The sequence below is a fragment of the Bos mutus genome, chromosome 28 (genome assembly GCF_027580195.1).
Source record: "Bos mutus isolate GX-2022 chromosome 28, NWIPB_WYAK_1.1, whole genome shotgun sequence".
Lineage (NCBI taxonomy): Eukaryota > Metazoa > Chordata > Mammalia > Artiodactyla > Bovidae > Bos > Bos mutus.
In genome coordinates, this window is record NC_091644.1 from 27,692,446 (window position 1) to 27,717,600 (window position 25,155).

Genomic DNA, 25,155 nt, shown 5'->3' on the forward strand with positions numbered 1-25,155 from the left:
TAAACTCTGATACATTCATTTTATGTACTATTATGCAAACATTAAAATGGTGTCTATAAAAATGTTTATAATAATATGAGAAAAGGTTCATTTTATAACAACTGAAATTTTAAGATATAACAATTGTATATATAAAATATTCTCTCTAAAAATGCTTTGGCAAGACTGGAAGGAAACAGATAAATACTGATGAGATTATTGGTGCTATTCAGGGAGGCAATATCAAAACGTGGATAAGCATAGCAGCTTTGAAGCCAGACAGACCTGACCTGAAATCCAGTCTGACCACTTACTAGCCGTGTGGCTTCCTTGCTGTAAACTTTCTGAGTGTCTGTTTCCTCCCCTGGTTAATACGAGCCTCCTTATAGGAGTGCTATAAAGATTAAGAAAATGTATGGAAAGGGCTTAGCATAAGGCCTGACATATGGTTCATGCTCACAGAAGAGTGGCAATTATTATTATTATTATACTTGTGCTTTCCATAATGGAAATAATTTCATAATGAGAAAAATATTTTGAAAAACATATGAGCTGTTTTTTACTATTTACTCTTTCTTTCCTTCTTGAAATATCATAAAAAGGGGATGAGGGATGGGGAGCATCTGGTTAACTGAAGATTCTGGTTAATTAGGGCTTGCTGCATATAATCCTGCAACTGTGATGCCATACGCTCAGCACTGGGTCACATTTTGGGGGAGAGCACTAAGGGCACGGCATGAGAAGCTGAGGCCCACGTCCTGTTGAGGTCCCACCACTGCTGTACTCCTTGTTTAGCCACTGGCTAAACAGTTCAACCACCCGATGTGGCCAGCGACCCCTGTGCTCCTGGTTTCAGAGTCGTTGCTCTTGGTTTTAGAGAGGTAAAGCATCAAAGACTGGGAGGTCTTTGAAAAGCCTGAGGAAAGCTCTTCCATGAGAAGGGCATTGTGAGGTGTGAACGACATGGCTGAGGGTAGGATGAGCAGCTAGCAGGGCTGGCAGTGGTGAGACCACCTCCTCAGCTCAGGCAGCTGACCTTAGCATCCAGTGTCAGCAAGTCCATTTGAGGGGGGTGTCCACAATACTCCCTGTTTGTTCAAGTCCTGACACACTTCACTTTCCTTTCTTTCAAGAACTATGAGACAGAATGTGCTTCCCGGAGCATAAGACCTGCCAACCTAACTAAAATAAAAGCAAACCTCAGAAGAACCATCGATTACTAGTCTCCTTCCTCCGTCTGAAAGTGCATGTGCTGGGGATGGAACAGGAGTCAGCGCCCTGGGAGGGCAGTTTCTGGCACAGTGTATGTATGATATCTTTGTTAAAATATTTTATCTCTTATTTAAGACCCAATGCTCCCATGTGGAACCGTGAGGAAGACAGTGCGACCTGCGTATTGTGAACTTGCCTCACGCGGGATCTTCTGTGGAGAACTCTTACAGGAGACAGACAGAGCCAGTCGGTGATCCATAAAGTGTACTTCAGGCCTAAGTGCCATCCACCAAGCAATCTTCCTAATCATGAACGTCATGCTGGCTGAGCCTCTTCTTTCCCAACACTTTCTGATATGATTCCAGGCTGAACTGTAATCTGTACTATGTTTCTGACCCACAGAACCCACATTTCAATAGAACCTGTCAATGTCCTGGGTGCTAATAGCCCCATCACTGTTCCCTGATTTCCACAATGAATTCTGTCATCTACAGGTGAGGTAGGAAGGGTGGATGCACTGACCCTGGAGACAGGCTACCATTGGCTCTAACTTAAGGATGCTGCTCAGCTTTCTCAGAAAGAGCAACCCATAGACCATGCAGACTTCAGGGACTGTTAAGCATCGTAACAAATGAGCAATAACCAACCAAAGATGTGGACCAGTTTACGAAGGCCGTTCCTCCGGTTTGGAAAGGTGAGTAAATGTTGAGAGAAACCCAGTTCCTTTGAACTAGCAGTTTCCCTTAAGAATTAAATCAACTGGCAATGAGCTACTGTTAAAGGACCAAGAGGTCAAGAAATACTTGACTGTAAGGAAGGTGGTAAGATAAGGGACACTTGAAGCCCTCTGAATCTAGCAGTTTTTATATCTTCTCAACAAACAGGTGTGCATGTGTGCTCAGTCGCTTTAGGAATGTCTCTTTGGGACCCCATGGACTGTAGCCCACCAGGCTCCTCTGTCCATGGGATTCTCCAGGCAAGAACACTGGAGTGTGTTGCTATGCCCTCCTCCAGGGGGTCTTTCCAACCCAGGGATTGAACCTGCACCTCCTGCATTGCAGGCAGATTCTTTACTGCTGAGCCACCAGGGAAGCCCTTCAACAAATATATATTGATACAAACATGAGAAAGGCATGATTCTTACTTCTTTAGGAGCTTAGAATCTAGTGAAAAGAAATGCAGTTGACGCTGTTGACTTCAGTACCAAGCAGAAGGAAAGAATAACTTTGGAAAAGTACTGAGTAACACAGAAGGGACAGGAGCAGAGTGCCCCAGATGATGATTCTCAAGATGCTTGTTCAGCCCAGAAGCAGCCCATTACACAGCCAGGAAATCAGCCGCCTCGCTCCTCACTCCTCTACCCCTTGCTGCAAAGTTGGTGCAGCCCTTCCTTTCTTATTGACCCAAGGGAACATTTCCAATTTAATAAGAGACAACTTGATTTTCCCTCCAAGAGACTTCCTCTGGGCCCTAACCACAATGGGGCCCGTGAGAGTAGGACCCAGAACTACGTGAGCCCTCAGGGGACAGTGACATCTTCTAGGAGGGGGGGAAAAAAAGAGTTTTGCTTATGGAGGCTGAATTTTGTCTACGCTGAAAGCTAAAAATGGCAAAGGAAAAAAAAAAAAAAAAAAAACCCTTCATTCTCTGAGCTTCAAAGTCCAGAGTATTTTCCACGTCCTCACCTGAAATAACGCTCTCCTTTCTGAATCTGTCGCCGTCCGGTCGAAGACCCACTTCCTCTAAAGTCCTCCTCTGACCTCCAGGCCCTCTTCTATTCATCTTTCAATTCCAGTGGCACCTAGACTTTACCTCCTCAGCCCTTTGCAGATGCCTGGCAGCATCCTGAGAGGGCCAGGTTTCCCATTTGCCAAGCTTGGCAGATAGCATCTCCTTTGAATGTCAAAAGTAACTCTAGACTCCTTAGCGCCATGTTTGTCTCACTTAATGGAGGAAAAGTGAGTCCAAGGGGGTCAGCGGCCTGGGTGGGGGTGGCGTGGGGGGGTGGTACTCACTGGCGCATCGGCAGCATGTTAGAACTGTGACCCTGCAGCAAAGGTCATTCATGGGTCAAACGTGGGACTGTTAAAAGGATCACACATAATAGTGGCAGTGACCACTTGTTCTGGGTTTTATCTCAACCAACTTCATTTCTCAGGGCGTTGAGAAGATAGGCCAAAATCCCAACAACATCTAGAGTTCTGCTTTCCACAGCCAGCACTCAATGAACGCATGGATAAGCACCCAAGAAGCATTAGAACACACAATCTTATTTTGCCCAAGTCCCAGGTTCTTTCGTCCTCCAGGATGGTGACTGGAGAGCCAGAAAGGAGGTCCAGGGAGCAGAGTAAGGGCGAGAATTTCTAGGTAACTTCCAAAGGGAGCATAAAGCCCAGATGATGGAATCAAGGCCCATAGCAGCCAGCAGTGAGAAGATTTCCTGAGCAGGCAGCACAGCTGGCTCCTGACCCAACAGCTTGGCTACTCTGCCTCCTTTGAAACCCATTACCAAGTCATGGCAAGCAAAATTTAATTTTAAAAAGGGAAATGATTTATGTGCTACAGGAATAAAGAAGTGACAGAAGCAGGAAAGCTTGCATACATTTCATTTTTTTGAAATTAGACCTATAATTTTTTCATTAAAAAAAAAAAAAAAAAGGGATGCCAAGTTGGGAAAGCCAATGCATTCTAAGCAGAAAATGACAGAGAGGTGTATAATGAAAGTCCTGTCAGCATCACAACCCCATGTCTTATAAAGAGTGTGGGAGAACACAGCATTAGTTTGCTACAGCCCCTTTCAACTTCTAAAGAGTTTCAGCTCTAAAAGGGCTCGGTATTCATTATCTGCTTCTCTGATGAGGTGGGAAGCCACTGGGAGATTTGAGCAGAGAAGTGATCAATCTGGCTGGTATGTTGAAAAGAGACCATGAGACAGCAAGGGCCACAACAGGGAGACTGCTGTAAGTCACACAGACAAGAGAAGACACTGGCTGCCTTCAGACTTGATCCCAGTCTAATGGGATTTCGAATCTTTATCATCATTCCTTTCTTAACCACTCCAACACACACCAATCCCTTTAAATCCTACAGATCCTATTTACAGGAGAGACCTGGTGCTCAGTTATCTGTTCCTGTCTGCCTAATGATCTCAGGAAATCTGAAAGATCTTTCTGAGCAGGGACCAGGGTGAGTAGCATGCTAGTGTAATGGTTACGAGCACAGATATTGAGTTACACTGTCCAGGTTCAAGTCCTGGTTTACCACTTGCGGGCAGATTCTTCTAACTGAACCACCAAGGAAGCCCTTACCACTTGCTAGCTGTGTAATATTGCTGTGCTTAAGTGTTCTTATCTGTAAACTGGCAGAGAACAATGATACTGATGCACAGTATGCATGTATCCATTCAACATACATACATACATATATATATATATATATATTAATGTTTTGGTCATGCTGAATGGCATGCAGGATTTTAGGTCCCTGACCAGGGATCAAACCAGCACCCCCCTTTAGTGAAAGTGTGGAGTCTTAACCATTGGAACACCAGGGAAATCCCCACTTAATCAATATTGATTACACACCTACTATATGCCAAGTATTGTGCTAGTTCCAGGCATATCTTTGTAAAAAGACAGACGAGTTCCTTGCTTTTAAAGAGCTTATATATAGTACGAGTGGAGAGTGGGGAGATGGACCAAAACATGTAAAGAGATGAATACAGGAGTTCATTTCTGAAAGCGATGAATGGATGAGAAGACAATGGTACATTGGGTGATGGGTTAGAGAAGATCTGTGGAAAGTGGATGGTCAGAGAAGACTTCTCTGGGGAGGAGACATTTGAGATGAGGCTGGAATGATGAGAAGAAGCCAGACCCATGATATCTGTGGAAACACATTCCAGGCCAAAGGACAACCAAACAAGTATTTCTGGAATGAACCTATATCAAATGAATTTGAGTAGCAGATGATACCTTATTTTCACTAGCAGTCTGTAAAGGTATGAAACAATTTTGTGCGTGATTTTTGAGGAATCACTGTGGACCCCGTATGTGGTTAAGGTTGTATTGGATAGAGCAAAGGGTACAAGAAGATTCTGGTAACATGAGTACTTAAGCAGTACTTGCTGTGTTTCATTTAAGTGTTTTCAGTCATTAACTCATCTCATCATCACAACAATCCTGTGAGGTAGGGTCTACGCCTAGGATGTATGGTCCATGGCTCGCTCACATTTCACCAATACCCTTCCCACATTCCACGCTGTAAGCTCCTGAAGAATGGGGAAGTTTCCTGTCTTGGTCACAACTTTGTGCACAAGGACCACATCAGGATTTGCACCAATATTGAGTAGATATTGGTGAAATGAATGAGCAGATAAGGGCATACTGAGCACCAGGCACCATGCTGAGACCTAAGTGGCCTTGGACAGCCTGACCTACAGTCCAAGGATCTTAAGTCAATCCAGTTTCCCCAACGGGACAGACTAAAGGAGTTTACAGAGAACATTCATTTATCATGAGGATTTTAGAACTCAAATGAATATAGACTTGTTCAGAACCTCATTCTACCAACCCTACCCCAAACCAGAACATTTTTGTTTGTGGTTTTTCATTGACCCAGCTCTTTCCCATAGAGTGTGTGTTTGTGTGTTTTAATTTAATTAATTTAATTAGTAAAAATATTTGTTTCATCCTAGAAAGCAATCAGAAAAGACCCTGATGCCGGGAAAGACTGAAGGCAGCAGTAGAAGGGGATGACAGAGGACGAGATGGTTGGATGGCATCACTGACTCAATGGACATGAGTTGGAGCAAGCTCCGGGAGATGGTGAAGGACAGTGAAGCCTGGCATGCTGCTGTCCACGGGATCGCAAAGAGTCGGACAGGATTGGGTGACCAAACAACAACAGGGAGCAATATGTTGATCTTGCTAATGTAATGGAATATAACTTTCTTGCTTTTCTCTATGAAATCCTACATGAAATATTAGCCAATATAGACACAAATCCTTTCTTCTGGGCTGACAAGAGTTTATTGAACCCATGAGTCCAAATAGTTTTTAATAACCCCATTGAATCCACTCAGCTACAAAAGGGGTCCAGCGTTACTTTAAAATATCCTTTCAGGTTTGAAAAATAGAACAGAAACCCACTAATCCTACCCATTCCATACATCATAACTTTAAATTAATTTACAATAGCAACATTAAGATTCTTTTTATTAACCACCCCCCTCAAAGGGTTGGCACCCAGCTTCCAATGCCTGTGCCTGAGGAGGCCTGCTCTCCAGCCCTCCTGTGTCTTTACTGTCCTGGAAGCCAAAGCTTGACTGTCCAAGGACAGTCTAATCATTCCATGGACTCTAGAGCATATTACACACAACTTGACCAGCAGCTGTCTTGGGGTTTGGTCTACTATCTGGCACAATGAACGTATCATTCTCTCTGTCCCTACTTCAGCAACTACATGCAATAAAGAGCAGGTAGCAAGAGTGGCCTTGGTTAGACCATCCTCTAACGATAAACAGAACCTCTAGAAAATTTCTGAGACAAAGCAATCCTTCAAGTGAGAACTCTGAAGGTAAAAGTCTTCTGCAGAAATAGTAATACATAAGAGGCACAACTCCTTTTCCACTTGGCTTCAGTTAAAGAGAAACATCTGCCTTGTTATCATTGGGAGGTGGGTGGGCACTGTAAGCAGGCAGGCGGGGGAAGCCTGAGTCTGTACAGGAACCAGGAACAAAGCCATTTGATCGTCAAAATCCACTGAGACCATGAAACCTACTTTGGCAAGAAAAAAATGTTTACTCACTTACAAATTCCCATGATCCTTAACAAAACAACTGCCTTTCCTTTCATTTCCAGCAAAACATGTGATGTTTAGAGGGAAAGAGGCAGAGTCCAGCTCATCCTTTAAGCTTCAAAATAATTTTATGCGTCCTGAGTTTTCTTTCATAGAAAGTCAAGGTTTTATCCCTTCTTCTGTTTCCCTCCCTCCCTCTGCTTTTTCTTCTTTTGTCTAAAATGTCATTATTTCACCCAAAGGGAAAACGGAAAAATTCAGGGCAGAGTCAGAAAAGTGTCTTTAAAACATACTGTAAAAAGTAGAAAACTTCTTTTCCATTAAGGTTCCAGTAAGAGCCCTGGAGCCTTAGGAAAATGGTTCCTTTATTATTCAAAGAGCAAGGTGGGTTTAGATGACTGTGTACAAGTTATCTAAGGCCTAAGAATCTAATAGAAATGGTAGGGAATCTTCATTTATCAAGAGAATGTCTTTTCAAAAAATGAATGAATACAAACTTTTTCTGAGCCCAGCAAGTGGGCTGTTACTGCAGGATTTTATAGATGGGACAAGTAAGGGGCCTTACGTCACCTGCCCAGAGGCACAGCAAGCCAGACGGTTGGGCCTTGATTAAGCTGGGCTACATACCTATAAGCCTAAAACTCTTTTCACTACATCGTGTTGCCCTCCAGGCCCTCAGCAGAGTATACGTCTTAATATTGATGTAGACAACGTCTCCCTGAAGTCAGAGCTCATGGTGCTCTATACATGGACCAAACACCAAGATGACAGTCCATCTCATCTCTGTTCTTCTCAGGTGACTTACTGCATCCTTCCTTTAACCCCATCCCACTCCTTGGTCAAGACACCCACACACACGGGCACAAAATCTGCCAAAGAATTTAGAAGCATGACTACTTCTGTCTCTCTGAAATTGAAAACTCAAACCAAAAACAAACCATATTTTTATTATTTTTTTAACCCACCATGCCTTAGTCCATTTAGCCTCATCCACCTTTAAAAACTGATTTCATCTCATTTATGTTGGGTCTGCCTCACACCTCCGATAGGAGCCAATACCTTAAAGTTATCCATTTATCTGCTGTAGGTGCCTCTGTTTGGGTTTGGCTGTCAACGCCTCGCACATGTGAAGTCAATCTATGTGATAGTAATGTAAACACTGTGCATTACAAACTGGTGGACATTTATTGTTCTTACAGGTAAAACAGACAATATGTTTGCATGTGTGTGTTTCTTCTACAGTGGAGACAATAACACACCATAAATGAAAGTATGTGTTTTACCAAAGGATCATCAAATTATAAAAACAGGTAAGAGCAAGGTAGGGGGCTGTCAGAGAATGCACTATGCTATTAGATTCTAACAGGACAGTGGGGCCAGGAATTTTAGAGATTTTGATGGGAAAAAAAATGCCATTCGTAATGTCACTTTCCCCTCATCGTTATTATAAGCTCATTTCCTCATCGCATGTGCAATACAACCAGTTTTCTTAATGCTTTCATGTGGAGTCCATTGCTTTAGCTTTAAAAATAGCCAATTCTCTTTTGCTAAGAAAACAGCATATTGCCTTTAAGAGCATTGTAACTGACAAGATGGAAGAATGAGGCAGGATGTCTAGGCTGAAGCTTTTCTATCACCTGCCATTAATATGATTCAATTTATGCTTATGTCATAGGTTTAGACACTGTGCTGCACTGTGAGCAAAGAAGGGACTTGAATAAAATACAGTGAAGAAAGCAGATGGTATGCTATCAAAACCCTTCAAGCCTAAAATAACCTTTCCCAAGTAAGGAGAATAGTTAATTAAAACCAGGATATATTTACTCTATTCTGAATATCTCAATGTAAATAAAAATCAAAATGACACCTGTAACGTGGGACTAAATGATGAAAATTTCATCTATTCTATTTTTCTTTAATAGTTTCTAATCAAACTTTTCATTAAACAGCTTCATAAAATTCCACAGAGAATTTATTTACAGGGACTCATTGTAGATTTAAAAGCCTTACTTTTATTGTTCAATTAAATTTGTTATTCAGTGGACGACATTAAAACAATAGAGACGGTGGAAGGGGAGGAGAGGTGTCTAGCCAGTTGGGCAAGGCTGTCACATGAGCAAAGTCCATTTTCGGAGATGGACCTGGGGAATGTGAATACGCGGGGAGGCTCCCAGAAGCAATGCGGGGGCAACTCTGCTCAAGAAAGCAAGCCCAGTTCCCTTGCAAAGCCACGGACGGGGTTTGTCCCAGCCCAGGTCCTCTGACTCACATTCATGTCCCACTGGCAGAGAGGTCACCGGGCCACTTATAAAAACCACCTGGAGGGCACAGACTCGGGAGAGTGATGACTGTGGGCAAACACATCTAAGAGAGACCAACAGCCGACCTAGGGTGAAGACGGTCATTCCTAATGGTATTGGAATGTGAATTTTACATGATCTAGGCATTGCCAAAACTTTTCTAATACCCTTTCTCCCTATTCGTATTTTTTAAAAGTTTTCATTGGAGTAGAGTTGATTTACAACCTTGCGTTAGTTTCAGGCGCACAGCACAGTGGATCACTTTTACGTATACATATATCCACTCTTTTTTAAAAAAGACTTTTCCTACATAAGTCAGTACAGAGTATTGAGGAGAGTTTCCTGGGCTACACAGCAGGTTCTTATAAGTTATCAGTGCATATGCCCATCCCAATCTCCCAAGTTATTCCTCCCCAACTAATCTCTATTTTTAGAAACCAGATCCAGCCCTGCTTTTTCCACGAGGTTTTTCCCGACCCCTCACCACGATGACTATCTTCTCCAGCCAGGCCACCTCCTCCACACCCCCGCTCACTGCGAAATGCCTCCTGCACTCGCTTTCTGCAGCATTCATCCAATACTTCATCCCTGACTTTCCTCTAACATTAGTTAACTTTTCAGTTGTGTTAATCCTGTCTTCCCCAATTAGGTTTTAAATCCTCAAAATGAGTGAGGACTGCCTTTTACTTATCTTTTGAAACCCCTCTCTCACCCCCACTCTGTAACCCCATTTAATAGCAGAGAGCAAAAAATATATTAGTTAATAAAATAAACATTATTTAATCCTAGGAAAGCAGACACTGTCCTTTTGAGAAGGGCCTTGGAGGTATTTTATGGCAATTTATGAATTTCATGTGTCAAAGGTGTAGCTGCTAAATGCTATAAACTCTTTGCCATCAGCTCCACCATTCATCCACCTGGTGATATGGCTAATAAAATTTGATTTTTACAGCCTAGGCATACTGTTACCTAAATTACATGTGACCAATTACTGAAGTCACCAAACGTGTGGTACAGAATATATACTGTGTAGAAAATTCATCTGTGGGCCCCCTGGCACTCGCGGTAATCTGACAGAAGTGTCTCAGTCATCTGGCAGTGTTTAATATTAGGAACATTTGTTTAATGCCAGTCACTAATTAAATTTATGTTCTTCCACCAACTGTTAGTTGGTTGGAGAAACCCAACCCCACGTTTTAACAAACCCTTTAACCCATGCTGATTTCAAATAGCACCGGTTGGAGGTTTAAAGGAATTTCTCTGGAAATAAAGATGTATGACCAGAAGTAGAAAGTGAAGGAGGGATGTTGGTGAAGGTTTTTGAAATCAGGTCAGAATAAGTTTTTTGGGGTTTTTTTGTTCTCTTACTAAAACTAAAATGAAATCCTATAAGAAGTACCAAATATTTGAAGTACAAACTACAAAAATACTAATATTCTAATTTTTAGACTAGTCATCGAGAAGCTCTTTAACAAAGGTACCTTTATTCCAAAAGAAAGCTTCCACTTTAAGAGACTGGGGAAGAAAAAGCAGCATTACCAGAAGAAAGTTCAGGAAAACATTTAAAAGTCAGATGCTTGTGTTTGTGAGAACATTTAAAACTAATTTAGTAACTCTTAACAACCATTGTGATCACTGTTAAATTGGAACTTCTATTACCAATTCTAGATGCAACAGCTTTGAAACTCAATGACTAATAACTCTTAATTTAGCCAAAAAGGTTAAAACATTTTTTCATTATATTACATTGTGAAACTCTAATTCTGAATACACTTAAATTAGGGAAAGCATTCTTTCAGTTCTATTTTGCGTCAAGAATTTAGAGACCTCTTGAGCAGCAAGCAGGATGGAGGGTTTGGGAGTAGGGGCTAGAAAAGGAAAAACTCAAAAAAGTATTGAAAAGGGAAGATTTATAAATGCTGAACTGAAAAGAGTATTTTTTTTAAATGTATTGGATACATCCAACTACTTGAATAAAAAAGGTTATTTCAATATTATGAATGACAAGGAAATCTTCCTGGAAAAAGGAAAAAATAACTTGCATAATCACTATTACTCTCTTACAGACTGATAAGCCAGAGTTGTAGAAGGCATCTGAACAAGACAGTTTGTAACCCCAAAAAAGTCATGTCTAATAAACTTAGGTCCCCTTCTGCTCTTTCTTTCTCTCCTTCTTGGATCCAGATAAGCCATCTGGTCACCCTCACCCTCCTCTGCCCACCACTCCTACTTACAACATCCCACCTGCCCCTGCTCCAGGGCTGCTGGTGTCACAAATAACCAGCCTAGAGAGGTCACCGTGGAGTCCCCAGTCCACGGCAAGGCCTGTGACGACTGAGAAGAATAATCTGAATCTGCATAATTCGCAAAACAAGGCATCCCTGGAAAAACATTACCCAACAGAATCAAGGAATGCTCCTGCTCAAAGGGCTCTTGTGCTCTCTAGGCCGCAGGTCTCCACCCCTTCTGCACCCAGGTCCCAATGAAGGAGTCAGTGTGGCTCAGTTATCACCCTGCTTGCTCTATGGTGGTGATTCCCAGGGAAGGGACAGGGTGAGGTGGGGGGTGTTCTTGCCTCGATAAGTATAGGAACTTCCAGGTGACATGTGTACTATGATGATGCACCCCCAGAATATTCTGATATCCCTGCCCAGCCTATCGAGAACCTCTGATACGATCCAATATCTTCAAGGAAGATTTGAGAAAGTGAAGATTTGAGAGATGTGATTTTATCTTGTCTCAAATCTTTCACGGCATCATGCAAGGTCTCCTCAACTGAGGATGTGCTATCTTCTCCTCCTTTCCTTCTATCTACAGAGAACTCATGACCAGTCAGCTAAACAGAGATGCAGACACAGATACATGTACACATATCCATCTTTGATGGGTATAGTGTATAAAGATATAATTGTCATTGTTTAGTCACTCTTTGTTGCGTCCGACTCTTTGCAACCCCATGGATTATAGCCCACCAGGCTCCTCTGTCCATGGGATTCTTCAGGCAAGAATACTGGAGTGGTTTGCCATTTCCTTCTCCGATACTACTTATACATGTAAGAAAATAGATGAAGAGTCAAGCAAAACCTACAAATTTGGTAATTTCTTACTCTCCAGATATTTTGAACACATCCAAGAAATTTAAACAGATAGGACAGCATATGATCTTAAAGAAGGGAACTAAATACAGTATTATGGAATAGTGAAATGAATTAAAACCAAGGCAATTGTTTTCTTGATGTTTTCAGCCTCTTAACTAAGACCTAAATAGTTTAATTCTATCAGCTTAATTGGAGAAGGAAATGGCCACCCACTCTAGTACTCTTGCCTGGAGAATCTCAGGGACGGGGGAGCCTGGTAGGCTGCTGTCTATGGGGTTGCACAGAGTCAGACACGACTAAAGTGACTTAGCAGCAGCAGCAGCACCTAAGACCTAAATAGTTTAATTCCATCAGCTAAATTGGAGAAGGCAATGGCAACCCACTCTAGTACTCTTGCCTGGAAAATCCCATGGACAGAGGAGCCTGGTAGGCTGCAGTCCATGGGGTTGCTAAGAGTAGGACACAACTCAGTGACTTCACTTTCACTTTTCACTTTCACGTGGAGAAGGAAATGGCAACCCACTCCAGTGTTCTTGCCTGGAGAATCCCAGGGACGGGGGAGCCTGGTGGCTGCCATCTATGGTGTCGCACAGTCGGACACAACTGAAGCGACTTAGCAGCAGTAGCAGCAGTTAAATTTAACCCAAGTTAACTTTTAATTTTTTAAAATTTAGTTTACAATCTTTTATTCATACCAAGTCTTTGAAACTGATGTGATTTTTACATATACAGCTCATAGGAATTCAAAATTCAGGGGCATAGGGACCTATTACATATCTATCTACCTTATAGTAATGACGTGGTTAAAATGGTGTATTCTTTTTACACTAGTGTATTTTTATAGTTCTTTATGGTGGCACTAGTAACAAAGAACCCATCTGCCAATGCAGGAGACATAAGAGATGCAGGTTTGATCCCTGGGTCACAAAGATCTCCTGGAGGAAGGCATGGCAACCCACTCCATTATTCTTGCCTGGAGAATCCCATGGACAGAGGAACCTGGAGGACTCTGGTCCATAGGGTCACAAACAGTTGGACATGACTGAAATGACTTAGCACGCATGCATACCATGGAAAAGGGAGTGATCAGTTAAATTTAATACAATCAGTATCTGAAGAGCCAAAGCCTTTTAAGAAACAACTAGCATAAAAGCTTCCTATCCTATAAGTCTAATTTCAAGGTCGACCAAGCAATTTCAGACTCTGTCTTGAACAACAAATTCTAAATAATAATCCTGTGCCCTGGGAAACAGAGGCTGCCAAGGAGGCAGTGACGTCTTATTGCGGCAATCACTGGGGGAAGACGGGGGTGGGGGCGGCACACCAGGCTTGTGAAAGTCAGCCCCGTTCCCCACCACTGCTCCTAACAAGAACTGAAAACAACCAGTCACACACGCACAAGTTTCATGTAGGATAAAAAAATAATTATCATGAAGACTCACCAAATTCATCGCATATGCTCTCATTTTCTATGAGAGTCGGGTGGTCGAAGGTGTCCCGACAGTACAGGATCTGAGGGTTCTTGCTGACCACTGCGATGCCCCCCAGGGCTAACGCAAACTGGTCCGTGAGAATGGAAGACGGCTTGTCCTGGATGCGCTTCAGCATGGAGCGGTAGCGGCAGTACTGGGGGTAGCTGAGAACGATCACGTTCGTTTCTTCCTCGTCCTCCCCTAGACAATCGAGAAAACACTTCCGTTACTTTCTTCCCTCCAACAAACAACTGTGGCAGCCATGGCCTCATTTCAATGCTCACCTCTGGTTTTGTATTAAAAATATAGTCTTCAGCAACATTCTTGTATTGGTTCATCTTTAGTCTCAGTCCCATTACTCATGCAGCTCCATGAAAAAGCCTCAGGTACCAATAAAGAAAGAAAGAGTTGGATCCATAACCCCATAGACAGACTGAAGAATGTTTAGGTCCCTGGCAAGCAGCAGAACCAGAAAACTGTTTTGAAAGAATCTGATGTGCATAAATATATTTTATTTATAATTAATATCATTATTTTATCCACAGGAAAATTCAGAATTTTATTGAGCTTCTTTGTATTTCTTTCCACAGTTTCGTGTTGCTTTTATTTTGGATTATATAATCTTTCAGTGCTTGAAGCCTGTCTAAAGGCCATCTGGCCCAAGAGAGATATCCATGGGTCTCCAGAACATCATCACCTGCTCTGCTGGTTGTTAGTGCTGTTCAATGAATATATCTTGCTCCCTTTATGGTCCTGTGGAAAGACCACCCATTGAAGACAAGTGGCCATGTGACTGGTTATGGCCAGTGAAATATGGCAGAAGTGGGTGGCACCTTTAAGAGCCAGAGTGCAACTAACCATACTGTCTCCCTCCCTTTGTTCTGGACATCTGTAATGGTTCAGATAGTGGCTACTCAGCCAGTTTTGGTCTTGAGTGAGGATAACATGGAATAAAGCACCTGGTTGGTCCTAAATGGATGTACAACATAAACACTTGTTGTTTCAAATGGAGTATGATTTAGAGGTTGTTTTGTAGTGTGATCTATCTCAGTGTGATTGATACATCCACCTTCTCCACCCTCCCCCGGACCCATACCCCCTATCTTCTAATGTTCCTCAAATCCATCTGGTAACTTGGCACAATTCAGAGAACCACACAGAGAGGACTCCCCAAGCATCCTTGTGAGAGCTCCATCAGAACCAACTTAACTCAGGAGAACATTTCAGCAACTTTAATGAAGCTCCCTCTTATAACAATCTTAATGCTTATTTGCATGCCACCATATTTACAAAAACTAGATTCTGCATGGATTAATCCTTCTTTCATCTTAAGCTTGAGAAATGGCAACCTCCTCCTCCCCTTTGGTATCCTGCCACCTGCACAATGTCAAGCTGAATTGGGGCTCCATGACACAGTTTGCCATCACTCTCTGTAACCACACCATCAGGGCGTGTGCAAGCAATTCCCAGATATGTCACTTGCTTATCCAAAGGGAAAACACTCAATATTTCGAGCCTTTACCATGCTGCAGGGAATTGCACAAAACAGTTGTTCAGGATACCAACATTATCATGGCCATCTGGCAACCAGTGGGAGACGAATGAGGAAGGACAGAACATAATGATGGAGCATAACCAGTACCAATGGAAGGTGTGCATGTGACCCTTTCAGATAGGAGGCCAATACCCAGATGTATTTCTAATTATGTTCACTTAGTTCCTCAGGCTGGAGGCTTCTTCCAGAATGGAGATGTTTAGCTGCTTTCAAGATGACATCTTTTAACAGTTTATGTTGCTTAGACTCCTGCCTGGTTTGTGGGTAGCCACTTCATCAGCTGGCACACTTAATTAAATGGAAATACGTTTACACTGAAGCCAAGTCCCCAATGAAAAATAATTTGAAGATGCTGATACATGTCCCAAGGCATGCCCACTTGAGATTTCTACAGTAGCCCAAGACACTGGCTCAAATTTGTGCTTTCTATAAAGTGAAAAAAAGTGTTAGTGAAAATATTTACAAAAACATCATCAGAATTCCAGAGTGTCTGAGTACTATTTGAAGAAGCAGCCTCAATTACATTATTGCACTCTATTTGTCCAAGATGACCAAGATTTGTCCAAGATCATCCAAGATGACAGTCAGGGAGTATACCCAGGAACCCCCAGGATTTATTTCAGCATGCTCAGCCCCTAACACCATCTCTGGTACACAGTAAATACCATAACAGTGCCTGTTGGTCTCACTTCTGCGATGGGAGTGGTGTGTGTGTGTGGTGGTGGGGGGCAGCGCTGTACTAGTGTCTTTACACGTTCTTGAAATGGAGAAAGTCATACTTCTAAGGTTGAACAATGGGGGAAAAATGCATGTTTCAGAGTCGGTTTTATAGCAGAAGATGTCACCTGGACTCTTGGGACCACTTCACTTCCTTCCTTCATTCTCCATGAGGATGCCATCTCTAGGTTCTTAATTATCTCTTCTGGATGAAATCAGTCCCTGGCTATACTCTGTGCTTAGAAATGACTTTTTTTTTTTTTTTTAATTCCCTCATCCTTGAAACATTTGTCTCTATTTCTTCACACAGTCTATAAAACACTAAACAAACCTTGAGTCCTTTTCTTTCTATTGGAAGAAGAAAAAAGCAAATTTCCTCTGATCCCAAGTCATGGAAATACATGCTATGAACGATGTCCATTCATTCTGGAGACAGCATCTCTAAGAATGTTCTGGGACTGCCCATATCAGAATCACACAGGAGAATGCAGGAAGGCAGAGAACCTTAAGAACCTCTGATTCAGAATCTCTAAGGCAGTGGCCCAGGAATTTATTATATCTCTGACAAGTTCCCAGATAGTTCATGTACACTAAAATGTGAAAACACCACCTGAGTTCAGCTTTTTTGCATAGACTTACAATGATTTACTCAGTTGGGTTTTGATCTTTCTCTCCACACACACATACACACACATATATATATTTTCCTATTTTCAGGTTACGTTTCTGTCCAAAACCCCACTGTTCCTGAAACAATATGGGACCAAATTCCCCTCTCTTTGCCACTTACTAACATTTTTATACTTTACTAACATCAGGTATCACAGAAGACAGTGAATGTAAAAAACCACTCTTAAACAAAAATACGAGGAACTGCTTTCCTGCTTAGAAAGCAGAGCAAAAATATTACTGCGATGGCTGGTGCTAACAATAAAACATTAAAATTTACAAAGGCCTTTCACACAACATATCTTTGTTGCTGTTTCTCACAACAACGCTATTAGTACCATGCCACCTTGTTAATATTCCCTTAGGATGGGAAAGTCCAGATTCAGACTCTCAAGTGACTACTCTAGGAGCTCAAGGAACTAGAAAGTGATAGAGATGAGATTATAACTCAACTTTTTAACTTCAAGCTTGATGAGCTTTTCATTATGACAAAATGTCAATAAAAATAACATTATCCTTAGGGTAATATCTTGATTTCTTTTCCTATATGGGTGTGGCTGAAGTGAATTGTCTTTCCTTTGACATATTGTTGTTGTTGAAGGGATTTAACTAATTTACAACATTAGGAGTGAGGATGGTGGTCTTTGATCAAATGACATAGGAGACGTCTGTTTCATCCACAACTGTGGAATTCAGCCTGTTCTAAGTTAGAATTCTTCTACTCCGGTTAAGTTAGTGTTATTGTGGAATACCTCAATTCCCATTGTAACAATTTAACAATATTGACACACCTTCATGTTTATCAACTTTTTACTTTCTATCTATGTGATAGGAAATCAAGCCAACTCTTAGGTTGTGCAAGCCTAGAATCCCTACCCCTGGCTGAGAGGTTAGCACAGCTGGGACCTGGCCTTATGTGGTAGTGGTTACTGATTAAAAAAAAAAAAATTCATTATAATTTTGTTGTATATGAACAGAACCATCTATTTGGAGCAGAATTTCAGCATTGTTTGGACAGGGGCAAATTTCCAAGCTTAAAATGCGATGTTCCCAGAGGAGCTGCCTTTAATATTTACAAAAAGCAGAGGAAGCCCATGAGACCCTGAGGACTCCTGTGCAGAGGTGAACAAGCATTCTAGGTGAGAGTCAAGATAAGATCCAGTGTAAAGGTGAGATCTGGAAGAACCAACAATTCATCTAGGTCAAAGTTTCACTGAGTGAAAATACGCTGAGTCTCTTCTTTGTGGTTTAGGCAGAGGTTTCATGAACTGAAGAAACTTTTTTTTCCAAGGCAAAGTGTGGTCACTTTACTATGAAAGATGAATATAAAACTATGGGTTCGGAAGTGCTTTCCAAGTCCAAAATTCTATGATCCTATAACTGCCTCCTAAGCCTTCGCATTAAATTAACTTCTTCCTGACACAGCTACAAAAAAGTAAATTGTTCAACAGCTGTCATATTTTATTTTGCCCTAGTACACTAAGAAACAAATAAAGCCAAACAATCCTTTCAAGAATTCTTCTTTAAATTCCTCAGTTACTTCCTATGTCCTATGCATTTCATACCCACATAAACAAACACTCCTATACAAAGTTACGCGTGAAATTGACAATCAGGCTGACAATAAGGCTGTGTAGGGCATTCCCCCTTTCCAATTCATAATAGGTCTAGCAGATAAATCTAAGAATGAATAAAGAGTGGATAAATTGCACATTTGTTTAGCAAAAGACAAACAAAGTGTTCCTGGAACAAAGATTATCTTTCAGCCACACCCACAGAGGGAAAGAAATCAAAGTATTACCCTAAGGAATCCTTCTCTAACACACACTAGTTGGCTGCAGTTGGTTGGGTTATATATACATTATTTGATTTCTGTCAACAGAAAATAACCAGCAATAAATTAATGGTACCAAAGACTGAAATTTCAAACCATAATTATGATATTCTATTAAAATGTCATCCCATTCCTCAAGTACCCCCTCCACCAAAAAAAAAAAAGTGAGTGAGTATGCTTATGAGTATGCCTATTTTAAAATGAAATATTCAAAGGCAATGAGTCCCCAAATGACTCAACCTCATTTCAACTTCAATGAAAAGAACTTTGCCTATTAAAAGTTAATACCTGAAAGTACACTGCTTGTAATGCTCAACAAAAATTACTCTAATCCTGCACTTATATCATAATTACACGTTTTGTTAACCTCCCTCAATGTCAATTTTTCACTTATTTATATATTTTCAAAGTCCAAAACAGAATTCCACTGAGAAACTATAATTATAACGTGAGACTCCACCCAAGCTTTTCAAACAGTAACTGTATACCATTGCTTTAATCCTCAGCATTGGGCTGGGGTGGGAAGAGGGTGGGGGGAGAGGGTAAGAGCCCGCATTCATTCTGAATAGCGTGTTGCTCAAGTCGTCTTTGTAAAAAGAGAGATGCATGAAATAGCAAACACAATGAATTAATGGAGCATTGACTTTCAAATATCCATAATGCTATTTTTTAAAATAGATAATGGTGGCCAAATGCACAGAAGGCTGAAAACATAAATTCCGGAGGAGAAATTTGCTTTTATCTCTTACACAACAATTTAGAAATGTAACTTTCTTTTTCATTTTAGGGGGAGGAGAGAAGGCTTGTTTCGGAAACATCACACTGGTATGCTTACTGAAAACCACTATAATCTACTTCTAACATCACAGTAAGCTTAAAAAAAAAAAAAAAAAGCTTAAAAAACCCTCGCACCAGGATTTTATAGAGCCTGGTGGAAAAAGTATGCATGTTCCTTCCTGCACCTAATTACCTCAAGTGAAAAATCTGCCAAGTATTTTGCCCTTTAGTTCTCTTAATCGTATTAGGGCAAATGCATTTGGATGCCAATAGAAACAAACATTTAAAGATTTTCACTTAAAAGATTCCAAATATGTATGAAGGTTATGTTTGAGACACAATGTCCCTAGTCCTTCAAGGATAATATACAGTGTTCTTTTTTTTTTGTTCCCCAAGCAAATATGAATTTGCTCATGTTATAAAACTTGATGTCTAGTTTTCAGACAATTTAAGTAAAATAAATGTCAATATGAGAGGCTCTTACAAAGATTTATGTTTCTTTCTGTTACTTTATTACATTAGGCATTCCTTTCTCAAAGCTTTATACTTTTCACTGTGCTCCTAGCAACAACCAACGGCAAAGCATCAACTTTATACACCTGGCACTGTTCCAATTCTTACTGCTATTGACAATTATATTGAAGTTTCCACTTAATTGCTGCTCTGTTGTGACACTGAATATTTGTCATAATTAGGCATTTCCTATTTTCCATCCATTCATTTTTGATTATTACTGAAAATGAAAATTTTTTTTATTCCAGAAAATCTAAGCATGAAAATTCTACAGATAAGAGTAGCTACAGCTGTTACTATCATTACCAACATTGTAACATGCAGAAAAAAAAAAAAAAAGGCATATAATTTCTCGGAAGGTAATTTTCCTTTCAGTCTAAGTGCTCTTATTCATCTTACAGTTACTCAATGATTTCCTGTTCTAATTACAGGACATTATACAGAAAGACATTTGTAAAGGGAAAATGCAGCAGTGCCTATGACTAAATAGCCTGAATTGGTTGAAAGTGTTTAAAATTCAAAGCTGTACGTCAACTTTATCAATTTCTGATTACAACCTGTATAAATGTGTAATGTGTCCCTACATCTCTCATAAGGCAGTCAACTTAGTACCCAAACTTACTGCACATCAAAGGGGAAAATGCAGTTACAGTTAAACTGATGTTGAAGAGTTGGGGTGGGGAAAGATCAGGCTTTTTTTTTTTTTTTTCCCTCATCAAAGCTGTTAAATTGGAGGCATGCCAAGACAAGGAGTGGAAAATATTAATGATAAAAATAAATTAAATGCCTGATTAAAAGGGAGAGAGAACAAGATTCCATCCGGAATAGAAATGAAAATGCCACAAACTATTTCATAAAAACAGACTGTGACGTAAATTGCACATCAGTATTGCACTGTTGTGGTTATTTTGAGAAATGGTTTGTACTGTAAGTCAGCTGGTGCTGCCCCACCCTTAATGGTTTTGTAATTCTCTACACAGCAAGCAAGTGGGGCAGCCCTCAGATCCAGATCGCTAAGACAGAAAACAGACCTAGCCAAACAGAACTGACAATAAAAAGATAATGTCCTTTTAACATAACAGAACAAGAAGATTGGCTTTATTAACTAAAAAAAAAAACTATTTTAAATGGTCCCCAGCTTGCCATTTGTTTTGATAAATGGAAAGACAGATCTTCCCAGGACAGGCAACAAAAACATCACTTTAGAACTTATAAAATGTGGGAAAATATGCCAGTTCAGGGTTGCAAACAGAACAAAGAATATTTCAAATGTAAAAACCCAGGGTTTTAACCAGCTGTTTCCAAAAGCAAACCACTTCAAATGGACGGCCACACAAATATAAAAATATGTGTTAATATGTTAATATCAGCTTTTGCCCTACGACTACTTCATCACCCAAAAAAGAAAACAACAGAAAGCTAAACTAAAACCAAGCACGCCATCATTTCGAGGAACAAATGAACCCACTGGGAGGCAAAGCCAGCCTCCACCACCAAGCATCCACCAAGCAGTCACTGAATTCTAAGCCACATTTAAAAGCCACATTAGATTTCTTCTTGAGAATTATGCATGTGATACCCACATGGTTCATCTCAGACATTTAAAGGTCACACAAGACAGGGATTATGCAGCAGGTGTATCTACTGGTGAGATCACATGCCTAGACAGACCCGTAGGTAAAAGTGGTGACCACATCTGGGGTGTAATTCTAAGGGACCTGACCTGCCTTGACCTGCCTCCCGTTCACAGGGTTAACTGTTTACCTACAAGTCAACTATTCATTCTTAGTGAGTTTCAGTGTCTGAACAAGAGAATATAAAGAGCCCAGGAGACCACATAGGACCCAGAGCTTGGACAGAATTTCTCCTACTCTAAAATTGTGCCAAAAGTTTTCTCAGAGATTAATTTATGCATTTATTTATTTACTAGTGACCCAAGTAAGGCTATTGTATTGGATTGGAACTTAGTTTAAATCAACCCTCTCTTGGTTTACAGGAAGCTACTTTTAAGATTCAGTTAGCCCCTCTGGTTACCATGACCAAGTTGCTATAAGAGAGGGAAACCAGACCATCATTAGCACAATTGGTCTTAAAAAAAATAGCTACACAACTTTTTATTTTTCAGTGTTTAGTTTATGTCTGCTGTCATTGCAAGAACCATAATACCATTACTACAGCTGCCTTGTAAGCCTTTGACATTGGAGAGATCCTCCTGAACCCCCCAAACTTATGAATAAACCTAACTAAAGTGAGATGCTGGACAGATCAATAGCTAAATGATTTAACTTCCGCACATTAGGCTTTTAGCATGTAAGATGTGAATTTGTGCCTTAACAAAATGACTAATGACTATTTGTCATGACTTTCACGGACATGATTATTTCACAAGTAGTCAACACTGATCAGGCTAAATCTCATCATTTCCCACATGGTTTATATCTGGGGGGAAAAGCCTGTGTATGCAGCACTAATCCTAAAGGAAATCAGTCCTGAATATTCTTTGGAAGGACTGATGCTGAAGCTGAAACTCTAATACTTTGGCCACCTGATGTGAAGAACTGACTCATTGGAAAAGACCCTGATGCTGGGAAAGACGGAGGCAGGAGAAGGGGACAACAGAGGATGAGATGGTTGGATGGCGACACTGACTCAATGAACATGCATTTGAATAAGCTCTGGAAGCTGGTGATGGACAACGAAGCCTGGTGTGCTGCCATCCATGCGGCTGCAAAGAGTCAGACACGACTGAGCAACTGAACCGAACTGAACTCACGAAGCACTAAATACCAAAAAGGGTAAATTGATTAATGTTGATTACCTAACGCCTAGCATCTTGAAGCCCCATTCTATACATATATACATACATACACATGTGTATGTGTGTGTTTATATATACTTTATAACAGAACATATATCTGGAAAAATAACATCACAGTATGGCTGCTGCTGCTAAGTCACCTCAGTCGTGTCTGACTCTGTGTGACTCCATAGACGGCAGCCCACCAGGCTCCCCCGTCCCTGGGATTCTCCAAGCAAGAACACTGGAGTGGGTTGCCATTTCCTTCTCCAATGCATGAAAGTGAAAAGTGAAAGGGAAGTCACTCAGTCGTGTCCAACTCTTCACGACTCCATGGACTGTGGCCTACCAGGCTCCTCCGTCCATGGGATTTTCCAGGCAAGAGTACTGGAGTGGGATGCCATCACCTTCTCCACACAGTATGGCTAGTTTCATTAAAACTCTGTGGTCATTAAACATAATAAAATCAAATAACATTTAAGATCTTGCAAAGATGCTTCTGTTAGAGTCAGTGAAAATAAGAAAGGTATGAAATAATATGCTCAACCTCTTGTCTTTTGCTTAATAGCATTATTGAAATAGAATTCACATAACAAATAATTCATTCATTTAAAATGTACAAGCTCTCAGTATATTTAATTTTGCATCTATCACTATAAATAAATTTATAACATTTTCATTTTCCCAAAAGAGCCCCTGTATCCCCTCATTCCACATCTCTTTGCCCCTCATCAATTCTAGGCAACTACTAACCTACTTTCTACCTCTATAAATTTGCCTATTCTGGACATTTAATATAAATGGATTCACGCAATATGTAGTTCTTTATAACAGCTCCTATCACTTAGCATAATGCTTTCAAGGTTCATACATATTGTAGAGCATATCACTATTTCAAGGCTTCCCAGGTAAAGAATCTGCCTGCAGTGCAGATGTGAGTTCAATTCCTGGGTTGGGAAGATCCCCTGGAGAAGGAAATGGCAACCTAGTCCAATATTTTTGCCTGGGAAATCCCATGGACAGAGGAATCTGGTGGGTTACAGGCCTTGGGTTGCAAAAGAGTGGGACACAACTGAGCGACTAAACAACAATCAGCATTTCATTTCCTTTTATTGTTAATAATATCCCATCGTATGGATATACCACATTTTATTTATCCATTCCATCAAGTAATGAGACATCTGGATTATCTCCACTCTTTGGCTATTCAGGATAATGCCGCTACCAACATTTGTGTAAAAGTTTTCATGTGGGTATATGTTTTCATTTCTCTTGTGTATGTATACCTAGGATAAAATTGATGGGTTATATGGCAATTCTACATTTGCCCTTTTAAAGAACTGCCAGACTGTTTTCCAGTATGGCTATACCATTTTACATTCTCTTCAGCAGTGTATGAGGCTTCTGATATGTCCACACCTTTTCTAGCACTTGCTATTATTTGTCATTATTTGTCTTTTTGACAGCCATCCTATAAGGTGTGAAGAGATATCCCATGTTGTCTTGTCTAATGCCTAAAAATCATTAACAGTGGGTACACCTAGATTGTGACATTATCTGGGATTCTTATTTTCTTTGTTCGTCTGCATTTTTACTGTGCAACTTTTTTTTTTTAATAAGTGGACATCTGGCAAAGTGTGTTAGTCGCTCAGTTGTATCTGACTCTTTGCGACCCCATAGACTGTAGCCTGCCAGGCTCCTCTGTCCATGGAATTCTCCAGGCAAGAATACTAGAGTGGGTAGCCATTCCCTTCTCCAGGGGATCTTCTGAACCCCAGGTCTCCTGCATTGCAGGCAGATTCTTTACCATCTGAGCCACCAGGGAAGCCCAGGAACATCTGGCAACTTTATATGGAATTTCAAGAGATCTCAAGCAGTTAATCTTAAGAAAGAACAAAACTGGAGGACTTACACAGTCCTATTTCAAAACTGACTACAAAGCTACAGTAATCAAAGCAGTGTGGTACTGGCGTAAGGCTCAAATGTGATCCAACAGAATAAAGAATCCAGAAATAAACTTTCAAACCTTTGGGCAGGGTGCCAAGACTACTCAATGGGAAAAGACAGTTTTTTCAACAAATGGTGTGAGTGAAAACTAAGTACTGATAGGAAAAGAATGCATTTGACCCTTACCTCACACCACATACAAAAACTAACTCAAAATTTATCAAAGACTCACATTTAAGGGTTACGACTACAAAACACAGGAGGAAATCTTCATTACCTTGGATTTCACAATGGTTTCTGAAGCATAACACCAAAAGTGTAGGCAACAAGAACAAAAAATAAACTGGACTTCTTCAAAATGTAAAACTTTTGTGTACCAAAGGACACTATCAAGAAAGTGAAAAGACAACCCATAGAACAGGAGAAAATGTTTGCAAATCATATAGTAAATGAAGGATTAACATACAGAAAACAAATAGCTCTTAA

The 25,155-nt window shown here is 40.7% G+C and overlaps 1 protein-coding gene across 1 annotated transcript in view; it reads right to left on the minus strand.

Moving 5' to 3' along the window:
* The window catches only part of ARID5B (AT-rich interaction domain 5B), a 192,403-nt gene that overhangs the window by 86,043 nt on the left and 81,205 nt on the right, over positions 1–25,155 (minus strand). Inside the window, exon 4 of the mRNA XM_005896709.2 lies at positions 13,831–14,061. Coding sequence (XP_005896771.1) covers positions 13,831–14,061 — 231 coding nt within the window. The remainder of the gene's footprint in view (positions 1–13,830; positions 14,062–25,155) is intronic.